This window comes from Empidonax traillii, unplaced genomic scaffold (genome assembly GCF_003031625.1).
Source record: "Empidonax traillii isolate 1590-97213 ecotype Southwest subspecies unplaced genomic scaffold, ASM303162v1 scaffold246:size859669, whole genome shotgun sequence".
Classification (NCBI taxonomy): domain Eukaryota; kingdom Metazoa; phylum Chordata; class Aves; order Passeriformes; family Tyrannidae; genus Empidonax; species Empidonax traillii.
In genome coordinates, this window is record NW_020955439.1 from 299,958 (window position 1) to 313,084 (window position 13,127).

General features: G+C 43.5%; 1 protein-coding gene across 1 annotated transcript in view; it reads right to left on the reverse strand.

Annotated features, from left to right (window-relative positions):
• Positions 1–721: 721 nt before the first annotated feature.
• The window catches only part of NINJ1 (ninjurin 1), a 16,855-nt gene continuing 4,449 nt past the window's right edge, over positions 722–13,127 (reverse strand). Inside the window, exons 2-4 of the mRNA XM_027888818.1 lie at positions 8,648–8,882; positions 4,453–4,614; positions 722–2,309 (exon numbers count right to left, since the gene is read on the reverse strand). Of these exons, the coding sequence (XP_027744619.1) occupies positions 4,460–4,614; positions 8,648–8,882 (390 nt within the window). The 3' untranslated portion in view covers positions 722–2,309; positions 4,453–4,459. The remainder of the gene's footprint in view (positions 2,310–4,452; positions 4,615–8,647; positions 8,883–13,127) is intronic.

Consider the following 13,127-nt stretch of genomic DNA (forward strand, 5'->3'; position numbering starts at 1 on the left):
GCAAACATCAGCAGAGCCTGGGTGTCTGTCTGCACCTGCCCTTCGGGTGGTGGACAACTCAAGGACAACTCAATAAATGAGAGATTACTAAGTGCCAGAAAGACTTTTCTTCCTGGTTTTATGTCTTGGTTAAAAAAACTAGAAGGATGCAAATCTGGCAATGAAAAATATCTAATAATCATACTTAAGAGTGACTTCTGGACAGGTTATGTATTTAGGACAGCACAAAGCAACAAGACACCTAGGTCAGGTACAAAGTTTCTTGTACAGAACAGAGGCAGCTGCCCCCAGAGAGCCTCTCCAGCCAAATCAGATGTGCAGACAGGCAAAATATTCCAGGGAAGAGAATGCTGGAAGTAGAAAAGGTGATACAATCAAGAATCTTATCAACGTTACTGCCCAGCGTTCAGCCACAGATAGATTTCCTACTGGAAGGGCTCTGCCTCCAGTCACCTATTTCCTTCAAAAGAAAGGTTTGCAGACTTTCAGCCCTGCTCTGTGAGCAGTGAATTCACTGCACTGCAGCATCAACAGTGTGACAGCACAAGGAGGGATAAACAGTTTGTAAGAAAATGAACCCAGGAAATTGTCCTGAGTGCCTCGCTCAGAACTTGTTCTGAGCTACATTTAAACTGGTGCAGCACACACAATGAAACCACTGACTGCCAGATGCTGGTTAAATACATGTTACAATGGAAATGAAGCAACAAAAGACAATTTAAAAAAAATCAAAAATAATTCCATTACTCATCACACGAGTTTCTGATTGGTTTTCTGTTAGCAATTCTTACAGAACATGTACATGAAGATCTGGTACATCGATGAGCCTTGAGACACAACCAAAGAGAAATGTGAGCAATAAAAACTGAGCAATAAATGAAATGAACACATAGAAGTCAAACTTCTATTCCTATGTGCAAGGGAGCATTTGAAAATTAATGGTAAGGAAATGCATTAGTACAAATCTGCATCTACATATAAGCACAACCGAGAAAACTTGGATTTTTCTGATTGCAGATGAAATAAAACAACTGAAATGTTTTTGTTGTAACCTACACCATTACTAGCAATAGCGTGTTTAGAAAAAGTGTCAGTCCCTGAGCCAGCAGGTAAGAACCTAGAAGATATTTATCTCTCTCTATATATACTTAAAAATAAAAATTTAAAAATTACTTATGCTTTCAGCCATAAATTCATAAAAGTAACAAAATTGCAGCAATCAATGACGGGAAGAGGGGAAATTCAGCCACGGAGAGACAAACTTCTTTCATTTTGCCACTTGAATTGCTGACAGGCACTCGAGACCAGTCTACAGGAGAAGTTCACACTCGATCCTCCAGTTTTCCAGTTGGGCCTAGAAAAGGTGCTGCTCCTAACAGGGTTTTCAGAAATCTGATATAGGAAAGAAGTTTTTTCCCTGTGAGGGTGGGCAGGCCCTGGCACAGGTTGCCCAGAGAAGCTGTGGCTGCCCCATCCCTGGAAGTGTCCAAGGCCAGGCTGGACAGGGCTTGGAGCAACCTGGGATAGTGGGAGGTGTCCCTGAGCTGGAACAACATAATCTTCAAGGTCCCATCCACACTGAACCATTCTGTGAAATACATATAATGCACAGAACACAGGGAACAGCAGCTCACAGCAAGAAACTATTAACAATTAGGTTATTTGTGTGTCTGTGCACAAAGGACAGGAAATTTTAAGTGTGCCCAGAGATGAAAAATGAGTACCTGTGAGCAAAACCGGACAGAGGAGAGCTGATTGTTTCTGTTTGTCTCATCTTTCCTTCAGCTAGAGCAGAATAAAAAAGGAAAAACAAGGCACAGCTACCTTTGCACTCTGCAAAGGAAGAGCATTACTGGGCTCGGTGCCAAGCTGTGAAATAAAGGACAACGTGACCACGCCAGAATCCAAGGCCTGACGTTTCTTACTGCGGTGGAAATGACAAACTGCCACAAAAAAACAAAGGCACATAAAAAAGAAAAGTCCTGTGAAGTGCTACCAGATAGATATTTCCTCGCTTGATGAGCTTACGTCACTTCTCTGAAAAAGAGGGAGCTCCTACAGGAACTGAAATGCCAATATTCCAGAAAATCACCGTCCTTGGGGCAAAAAAATCAACCTTTTCCTCGATTCCAGACAGTTTAAATATTAACACGCGGGCAAATTTTAGGTGCACAAAGGTACTGGTTGTTGGAAACTTGGGAAAGCCGCTCAGTGTGTCCAGCTCCTTGCAGATAATTTTGTCTTCCCCGCTGTGTCCAGGTGTAACTGGCTCAAGTGCAAATGGCATCTGGAATGAATGCTCCAGGTCTCTGAAATGCAAAGACATATTGAGATGTTAGTGCTACAGGAATTATAACAAATTGCACATTTGCTTCAAAGGGGGAATCGAGTTTCTGTGGGAAGAGGGTGCATAAAAGGTGGGGCCGGAAAATGGTGACCACCCACTTCTCTCTGGGTTTTGAGGACACTGTGGCACCAGGCTGAAAACCACTCATTTTGTTCAAGTTACATTCAGATGACCAGGTGTTTTCAGCAGGGGCAACGTGTACAAATAAGCAAACGACAGCTGCAAAGTTCCAAAGCAATGCAGGGCTTTCACATTTAACAAATCTGGAGCAAAAAGACACACAGGTCCCAGACGCCACATTTGGCTGCTTTATCAGGGACCTGCATGTTTGAGAGCTATGAAGGCAGGAGCCCACAGCTGGTGGTTCTGCACAGATGAAAACTTGCTTTACACATCCTCTGGTCTTGCCTCTACCTGAGTTTACACAAACCAGCTGCTGTTTCTTCTTCACTGAGGCACTGAATCGTGTTTCGTGCTCTTGTGACAATCTCAGAGAAGTCACAGTAATGTTTCTCATTTAACCTGGCTTTCTAGCAAGGCACTTCACAATCCCAGTCATGATCGAGCCACAAAACCCTTTGGGTTGGCAGTTTATGGAGAGCAGAAGGAATAGCAGAGGAGAAGCTCCAACACAAATGCTGCCCAGGGCACCTCCTTGCCAGCAGGTGCCAGCTAAGCAACCAGGCATGGCACAAAAGCACTGCTATTTCCCTATGCCTGTTTCAGATTCTTGTCTCTGCCTCTGTTCCTGGCTATTCTGTGTGTTTTGCCCTGTGAAGGCAGCTAAAATTCCAGTAATTCTTCATTTAGCTCTCTTGCCTTGGCCAGTGCAATTTTGGGGTTAGTGCTTCAGTACTGCTTTAGCATGTACTCCTGAGATCAACATTCTCCCTATAATTCTGGCAACAGCTCAGATAATCTGCGTGCTTTTTGCTGTTAAAATTAAATATTTATTAGTTTGTTTGTAGTGACTATGGCCAGAAAACACAGTAAAACGATCTTGTTTCACTGCCAAAATTTCACAGGTTTTGGTTAGAGCAGAAAATTCCACCTACGCCCTGAAATAAATTAATTTAGTTTTTAATTTTCCTAGTAATTTGTTGCACTGGTTTCCCCCCATGCTGTTTAGACTAATGACAAATTTTGGTCTGACTCCCATTCTTGTTGCAGATTTCTGTTGTGCCACTCACCTACAGACTGGGGGTTTAAATGCCTTGTATCTTCCTTTCTCATGGAGAAAGGGTTTCCTTTCTCTGTCAGAGCAGGCAACACACCATGGCCAGCCAGGAAAGTCAGGTAATTCCTTCTTCAGCAGGTCTCTGACCCTGTCTGAGATTTGGAAGCCCAAGAGCCAGAGCAATGCTGGCACACACAGACTCAGCAGTGCTATTTTAAAGGCAGATGTTGACCACCAGTGCTTCTTGAGCTACAGGCCTACAATTTAGGTTTGTCTCTTCCCAAATTGCTCTTCAGAGCTATGGAATACACCCATTTTGATCCCCACAACTCCTGGATTTATCCCTCTGTGTAAGGAAAGAACCAAGCTGACAATGAAGGCAGAGGAACAATCCTGTTCTAAATGGCCAGGTGTAACAAGCAATAGGGATCATTTTGGGGGCTGAGTCTCCCACAAAGCAGAGCCCCATCCTTGGGAGGGCAGAACAGCCACAGAATGTGCACAGGAACTGAGGGTTCCAGGACGTGCAGCGTTACCTGGAAACAGATTAAGTCTTCAGTGCTCACGACAGGCTGGATGCAAACCTTCCTTAAAGAAAAGAGAGGCATTTGGGAAAAGCAAAACAACATTTTTTTTTCCCCCTATTGTCCTTGTCAGCAGTGAGGAAAAGGAGTGGCTGAGGTCCTATGTGTGGCACTTGCAAGGGGCCCCTGGCAAGGTGAGATGCCATCAACTTCTGAACTCCACATCTGCAAACACACCCTCGTAACTCAGCAGTTCCCAGCTGCTTCTGCACGAACCTGAAGTGAGCTCAGTTCCCTGCAGGGACCAGAACTGTATAGCCAAGGTCTAAAGCCATGCCCCAGTGTGCCCTGCCCTCCTGGATGCCATGCCCTGCTACCGCATGGTGCAGGGAGACCACACTCACCTGGTACTTATTGTTTTGGTGCTGACTCAGCCATTGGTTTCTGCACTCCAAAGGCAGTGATAAAAATGTTCACAACTACTATAATGAATACTAGTCCAGTTGCAAGGTTGTTGAGGAAATCCAGCTTTCCATGTTTCGCAGGGTTGTTAAGGTCATATTTTACTTCAAAGAGAGAGGAGAAAAAAAAAATAAATGTTTAGTGAGAGGAATATTTCAAAATCCAGAATAAAAGTCTTCATACTGGTGCAGTTCAAGGATTTCTCCTACGCTGAGCTATTTGCATCAGTCACATTTAAAAGGGAAGTCAGATATTCTGCAGTGTCAGTAAAAGTGCTAAGGGGAAGGTCTGCAACCACAAGGAGCCTATTAACTTCCAGTAATTAGCATCTAATCTCTGTGGAGGCACATGGGAAGTAATGTATGCACTAACATTACTAGGAACCTTCTGAGCTCTTGATCTTTTGAAGCCTGGCTTTGTTGCAGACTTTAAGCATTTAAAAATTATATCAGTCTTGAATACATGAAGTTCTGAAGCCCTGGCAGGATGAAGTTAAATTTCCTGCCATTAAAATGCTACAAATCTCTTTACTACTGCTGTTTTTTTTTCTTTTTTTTTTTTTCTGTGCTGGTGCCCTTCCCCAGCTTGAACTCCCCTGCTTTGGCCCTGGCTCTGTTTTTAGAAAGCAAAGGCTCTCTATCTGTAAAACAGAGGGAGATGGCAGAGCAGTGTAGCTGCAGCCCTTCCTACAGGGACCATCAGCTGTGTAAACATTTTCCTTTGTTTCCTGCAGTTGCTCTTTGCTTGAGCTTCTAAGGGGAGGGAGGGAGGATCACACAAGGGAGATAGCATTAATTTAGTGCAAATTTTGATTCGAGGCCTTGTGAAAACAGACAAATTAGTTACACTGGGCTGATAATAGGCTTGGTAAAGGGCAGTGAGAACTCTGGGGTGGTTGCCTGATGTCCTATAGAATCATTAAGGCTGGAAAAGACCTCCAAGATCATCAAGTCCAAACTTTGCCCACACAGCACCGTGGCCACTAAAACACCACATGAACACCCAAGATCTTCCAGAGTTTCTGTTCCCTCACAGCTCTGCAGCTCTGACCCTCAGCTGCACTTCTTTGATGCTGGTGGAATGAAGTGAAGAGGAATCCTGGAGCAAGTTTTGAGAATGTTTTTTGCATGGGTCACTTGTGTCTGTGAGAGAAAGTTTATACCTGACAAGTTTTTGCAGCAACATAAATAAAACTTCAGCGCTCCTTCTGACAGGCACATGCACAGACGTGCAGCTTACCTGACCCTACTGCAAACAACTCTGTAAAGCAGCTGGAGGTACATGGATGTTTGCATCCCAACAGGACCTCAAAGGACTCTACTAACTGCCATATGAATGAAGCAGAATAAATGAAATGGAGTAATTAACTCTGAAACGTGGGGGGGAAAAAAAGGCATTTCAGATGGTTGGTTTAAAAAGGAAAGGTAATAACGGCCTAACCTATCATGCAAGTTAAAAGAAATCATGCTGAGAGGCAAGCTGACGCTTTCAGAGCTGTCCCTTTGTCCAAAGGAGGGTCAGAGAAGACAAGTAATGCTTGTCAGTTTAGGAAGAGCTCTAAATCTTGAAGTAGAATTGCAGTAATCCTGTCTTCGTAATTACAGTGCTTAAGATGAGGGTGTTGGTGAAAATGTTCTTAAGAACAGTTATCCTTTAAGTATTTTATTATAGTGGGATTAGATTACTATGATTTCGTGCCACTGAAACTATTTCAAGACATTCTTTGCTTTTCTTCCAAAAAGTTCAGATCACCAAATCACTTTCAAGGACAAGTCTGCTGAACATTTCTCACATTGTTTCTGTAAAAGGCTCTTTTGAAGGAGGAAAAGCTTTTAATCCCCAGTAGAAACTGTGAGAACTGGTGGCTCCCAGGATAAAACCCTGTCTCAAAGAAAAGAAACTGGATGGTGGCACAGACTTTTGTTCAGAGATTGCAGAGGCAGAATTCCGTGGCTGGGCAGAAAGGCAAACTGTTCCTGCAGGCCAAAACTCCCAAATATACACTGGGAAAAGCAAGTTCTCCCTCTGATGCCTGTACCTTTGTACCTTCACGTCCTATTTCCTCTCTTCCTATCTTCTTCCTATCCTTTGACCTCAGCAGGACAGCAGAGTTCCAGGAGTGTGTCACCATAAGCTGAGGGCTTTGTCACTCTCGATGTGACAAAGATAAAATTGTCAGCATTTAAGCCATTTTGGCAATGTCTTACAGGAACGAGCATTAAAAAGCAATAGCTCAGCATATACTGAGAAGTTATTACCCAACAGAAAGAGAACTTGTTTACAGCCTCAAAGCCTGCTGGAAACAACCATCAGGGAGATGCCTTCAACTGAGGAACAGGCACGTATTTTGCTAGTTTTTCCATGACTCTCTTCCCACCTCGCCCAGTATCAACAGGTTGTTTTTTTCCAGCCCCTTTCTGGAATCTCCTCTGAGCCAAGACCTGAGTTTTGCTCTTGCACCAACCCTACCAAACGCAGAGACAGCTGTATTCTGTCTCTTTTGTAAGAAAGAAAAAAAGCTACATCAGCTACTTATCAATACTACAAGACATGTATCTTGGATCCCCAGGAACTTCCTCCTTGAACAGAACCTTGGTTTTTCAGCTGTGACTAAAAAAGCAGAACACTGAAGGACTGACAGGGATGCCCAAGGTGGCACCCATAACTTAGTAAATGCCATGTGGGATCTCTGGCTGTTCATTTACACTGGGCTTAAGGTCGGTCATATTGTACTCGTTAAGGTAAAGGGCAAGATTTGAAAAAGGTTATGAGAAGAAACGATCACATAACACCAGCAGAAGGGATCCACAGCTGTTTCCTTCCAGTGGAAATGTCATTTATTTCAGTGGGCTTCAACATTCCCTCTGATTTCCGCCGGAATCTTGGCCTGACTCTCCAAAGGGACAGTCTGGGGCTTTGGGTGCTGCTGGTTCACGTGGCAGGTTTTCAGCAACTCTGCAAAGTGCCACTGGATTCTTTTTGTGTTTGGCCTCACAAGAGCATGGGGGACAATATCACAATAGGTTAAGACAGCAAAGAGAGGTACTGAAGGCTTGTTTAAGGTCAGAACAGAAAACTCAGTTTTCCAGAATAGTGCTGTCTCTCCACTCTCGGTGCAGTTTCAGTTGGTTTTTTTTTTTGGGTAATTCCTGATCACTCAGCAATGACATTGCTTTAGAAATAAGTCTGTTTCTACAGCTACTTAGATCAATATTCTGCCTGACAGAATAAGGCAGAGGCTACAGGACATAAGTGTGCTACTAATTTGGCAATACTAACTTAAAAACACCTAATTTTTAGTGATAAATACCAGGTCTTGTGCCTCGCAGTGTTGCACCTGTTAATGCTGAACGTCTGGGATCTCTAGGTGGGGAATGACAGATGCAGCTTGGCTGCAGAAACACAGCCAAGCTGAAGAAAACGTGCCACACCAACACGAAGATGGACATTTCGACTTTCACTTCTGTTTCAGAGTTCCATGTTCACAGCAAAATTCTTTTGACATGGCTGATATGGAAGAAACATATTCCAGTCATAAGATTAAGTAACAGGTCTTGCTGGAAACAATATTATGAAATAGGGCAGGCTGCATGATCCTATCTGACCTGCTGATGTTTCTTTTATGATATTTCATCATTTTCCTTCCTCTTCAGGCTTTCTGCTGAGAAAAATATTCATACTCTGGGCAAATGAGTATGAGAACGCTGATAAAAACTGAAGATTCCACATAAAGCTGCTCTTCCTGCCTTAGCTGCAGTATTTCTATGGTTTCAAGAGAAAATCAGTATTTTTGGATATTTAAGAAAATTTCTTCACTTGAAAGAGTTGTCAAGCGTTTGAACAGGCTGCCCAGGGAAGTGGCTGAGTCACCACCCCTGGAGATAACTACAAGATGTGTAGCTGTGGTGCTCATGGTTTAGTGGTGAACACGGCAGTGCAGAGTTAACTTCTGGACTCAGGGTTCTCAGAGGCCTTTCCCAACCTAAATGACACCATGATTCTAACTTTAATCAGTTCTGAAGTAAAGACTTACAACTACAACAGTTTTTTTGTAAGTAAATGGTGTGTCTGTGCACCATCTCACGGGCTGTACCCTGCAAGGAAAACACGTCAATGGTTCTCGCTGTTGCCACCTACCAAGGAATATCAGGAGCACTCCCACCATGACTTGCAGTGTGAGTGACAGACTGATGAGAACGATGAGGGGGACGTAGAAGTTAAAAGAAGGTCCTTGCTCCATCACAGCTTTCAGCTGGGACGCGTTGGCCATGAGCAGGGCAATGTCCAACATGCTCTCGGCCGCGCTCTTCTTGTTGGCGTAGTGGTTGATGTTGAGGGGCCCGTTCCTCTGAAAGAACTGCAACCTTCTGTGCTGAAATGGGGAGAGAGGAATGGTTATTCACACCCCTCTTAACTGGTGGTGAGTGAGAGGTCCCTTGGCCCACCCACTCATTTCTGTGACCACGTGGACAGCTTTTCTGCTGTTACCACCGTCCTCCCAGCTGAGAGGAGAGCAGAGAACAGGGCCTGCCTGTACTGCCCTTTGGCAGGCAAACATTCTCCAGCTTGCCCACAGGATCAGTCTAAACAGTAGGAAAAGCTGAAAAGTCCGCACTGAGAAAAAGCTGGGAGGGAAAAAACACCGTAACACGATCCAGCAAACAACAGACTGTCGGGACTAATTTGCTCCTGAAAGCACACCTAAACATACGGATTTATTAAATTCACCTTCTCTCATCACACAGCTAAGGAGTTCCTTCATTACTCACGGGTCTTATTTTGAGGATGGATGTGGAAGCTGGCCACTGTGTGAGCTTTGCTTGCCCTCTTTTCCCTGCTGCTCCTTCCTCCTCCGTGCCGCCATCCAGGGCCATCCACACACAGATGTTTTTCCACTTTACTATCATATGATCTCTGGTTGCCAAGAACTGCCCAGCTACAGGGAAATATCTTTCTTTTTTTTTTTTTTTTTCCACTTTCACATCAGATGTTTTTGGGTTTTTTGTGGTTTTTGTTTTTGTTTAAATTCCTCGGCAAGCAAACAGGAAAATAAAAACCAACTGCAGGGCAAACCCGGGGCTAGTTAACCCAGTAGGATAAATAAATGTTTTCTGATGATGACTCATGGGACTCTACTTGAAATCTGACAGCTTATCTCCCAGAGGTGCCTATTTCTCCATGGATTAGATGCAGCTGAGGGTAACTAGGTTAGACTTTACTGCCTGACTCCATGGGGAAGGAAGAGGAGCTGATCCTCGATTCTGCAGTCTCTGAATAGGGCAGGAACTTCATTCTCCCTGCTCTTACTTCGAGACTTTAGTTTCAAAAATATAGGCAAATACACGAAGGGTAAGCTTAATTCTAGCTGACTTCTTCAAACCTGCTTCTTTAGAGATCTTTTTACTGGCCAAACGTGTCCCCTCTGATGAGAAAATCCTGTGAGGGAAGTCTGGCTTTGAAGGTTAATTCAAATGTAGGAGACGCCCTCTAATTACTCTTCTCAGCAGCACTAAAAACGATCACATTTCCAACTCCAAAGCCAGGCTTGCCACAGTCCAGACCTAAAAGCCTCCTTTTAAATAGGGCAAATATTGATGCACACATTGCCAGTTTTTCCAGGGCATTTAAACACCAAACTTGACCTATTTTCGCCAGACATGCTGTAATTCACCACAAGCCTGAATATTTGACTGAGTGTAAATTGACATGGGGCAGCAGCAAATGTTTCTTTCTGCAAAGAGAAGCAGCCATGTAATCAGAGCTCCAGGCAGAGGCTTCTTCACCGAGACCAAGCTCCCGGGAAGAAAATGGCTCTGAGACAGATACCAACTTCAGTCAGGAAGAGCTCGATAATCACTTGGTTTTGTCTAAATCCCACAATCCAAAGCCACAATTTGGCAAGGGAATCTGTCCCACATTTTGCCACCCTTTTTTCTCCTCAAGAAGAGCCTCCTGTTTTCACCCCCCCTGCCCCATTATACCACCACAGCATTTGGATGCTTCAGAAATATACCATAATTCCTGCAGGCCATCCACCAGAAGCACTAAACTAGGTGCAGATGTTCAAGTTTCCTTTAGGGAAAGAAAGCAGCATTGAATATCTGCTGGCAGGACTCAGCAGAAAAATCCAGACTAACATTTCCCACTGTTCATTGTGCAGGAAAAAGCCAAACACACACATTTAGCTCTCCTGATGCAGCAGTGCAAGAGGTGATGGGGAATTACGTGTGTAATATCAGAATTCAAGTTCTGGGTAGGGATTATAAGAAACTCTTCTCAGTGCACTACAGAAGTAATTTCGATTTTGTCACAAGTTCATAACAGAGGAGAATTTTCCCGTGTCTAGGAACTAATTAACTCCTTCTTGCCAAAAATACTGACTTTGAAATCTCTGTTGGGTCTGCAAGGCTGCAGTGTGTCAAAGAGGCACAAAGTACCAGGGTAGCTGTGAGTCAGCTCTTAATCCCCATGGAAGGGGACTGCAGTGAAAACATGAGGACTGGTTTCTTTGTTTTCACCCCATGTAGGAATGTGAACATGTTTGACATGGCTTTTTTTATCTGTACAAGGGAGTAAATAGTCCATGTGACATCTCCCTTTCAGTCACATCTGTGACTCCGTGATGTAAGGCAGTTCCTACATAAACAACAGAGCACAGTATTTTCTTTTCCCTGAGGGAATGTACTGCTGCACTTCCAGGACCTTGCTGTTTGCTAATTTTCCGTATGGTGGAACAGCAGCAGGCTCTGGTGTTTGAACTGCAAAGGTCTGAGCCACTTCTGGCCTCCAAGAAATGGAGACTTTTCAAGGCAGGGAGCTGCTAAGGCAAACTAAGGAAAAATCTTCTTGTTCCTGGAATGACAACTCAGCTATTAATTGTGTTTAGATTCTAAAAACTGGCATTTTGCTCAGCTATAAGAGGCTTTCAGCTACCATTCCTGAAAGCTGACCAGTTCAACATCAGAACCAGGCATATGCAGCAGTGAAATGTCAGAGCTTTTCCTCAGCCTGTCATCTTGCCTCCACCAAGAAAAAAAGGACCAGTAATCGTGAAAGCCCCAGAAACAGTCACTGACCGAGGAATGGGACCTCCTGACTCACGCTGGAAAACCATAAAACAAAACAAAAGAAAAGCAAAGAAGCTTTGCCTTCTGGGAGCAAGCTGAAGGTCACTGCCCAAGGTATTGAAAGCGATGCAGCCAGCACTACAGAGGCAGTTTTTAAAGATCAGGCTGCCTGTTCCACAGCAATACATAGACAGGCAATGAGAGAAGAGCTGCTGCCTTAACCTCAGGGATAATGACAGCTGTGCACAACAGAAATCACAGGGGAACACTCTGTGATGTGGCTTTATGGTTTCAGGGAGATTCCAAGCACGCAGCAGCACGTGCTGCACCAAATAGCAGCATCAAACAGCACCACCTGATAGGGAAAGTGGAATGTCTGCAGGTTTTCTGGGATGCAGGTAAAGAGAGGCTTTTCCTGCAGGTGTCACCTGGCAGAAGAGCAGTGTGAGCTCCACGTGACCTGCCTAGTGCAATCACAACACCTCATTACACACGTTCAGCGTTCAAATTACCCGGCGCAGGCAAGCTGAGCCCTTCAGTTGGTGCCTCCAAAGGAACCTGAGGGAAAACAAGAGGCAGAGTGCAGATGAGCCACGTGCAGCTGGCACTGCCTTCCCTGCAGTCACAGCCTGCCCTCGGGTCCCCTGTGCCACCAAGCTTCAGCCTCAGAGCACAGCCACCCCACACAGCTCCACAAAGGAGAGCAGTGAGTCCCTTCAAAATACAGAAAGGGTTTAACTGTTACATTAAAATAAATAAATAAATAAATAAATAAAAGCGGCTCTGAGGCAAACGCCCTCAGGTGCTGAGTTTCATGGATCAGGGCTAGGACCCACCTGGTGACTCAATGGGAAGGAACCAGCGCTGAAAATGGAAACATCTGAAAGCAAATAATAAAGTATCTTTGCTAAATACAGTAACTTGTTATAGCAAGGATTACAGCATTAAATCCTTACTTGTGACAAAATTTATGCAGTTGTTTGCTCAGCAGTCTTTATAAAACACTGGTGACTGTTCCAGGGGTCAAAACAATGTGCTTAAAATCTGACCAATAAAAAAAGGAAAGCCCAGAAGTTATTTGTTTTCCTTGTCCAACTTCCCAAAATGTGCCTGTTAATCTGTCCAGAGAAGACAAGGTGGGGTTTTGGATCTGCCAGTCTTCTGTAATCCACAGAGGAAAAAAAAACCAACAAACAAACACTGGAGAAAATGACACTTATTTTGCATTTGTATTTAGAACTCATGTTTGTTTCTGTCTCTCTGACCTATGAATGCAGAAGGAAAGAAAACATTTGGATTTTGCCTTCAAGGTTTTAGGATTCATTCCTTCTCTTCTGGTATATTCCTAAGTACTTCAGTCAGCTTCTCTTACTACACAGGAGATCCCTTAAAGAGACTGTTTTAAGATAATCTAAAAAAAAAAAAAAAAAAAAAAAAAAAAAAAAAAAAAAAAAAAAAAAAAAAAAAAAAAAAAAAAAAAAAAAAAAAAAAAAAAAAAAAAAAAAAAAAAAAAAAAAAAAAAAAAAAAAAAAAAAAAAAAAAAAAAAAAA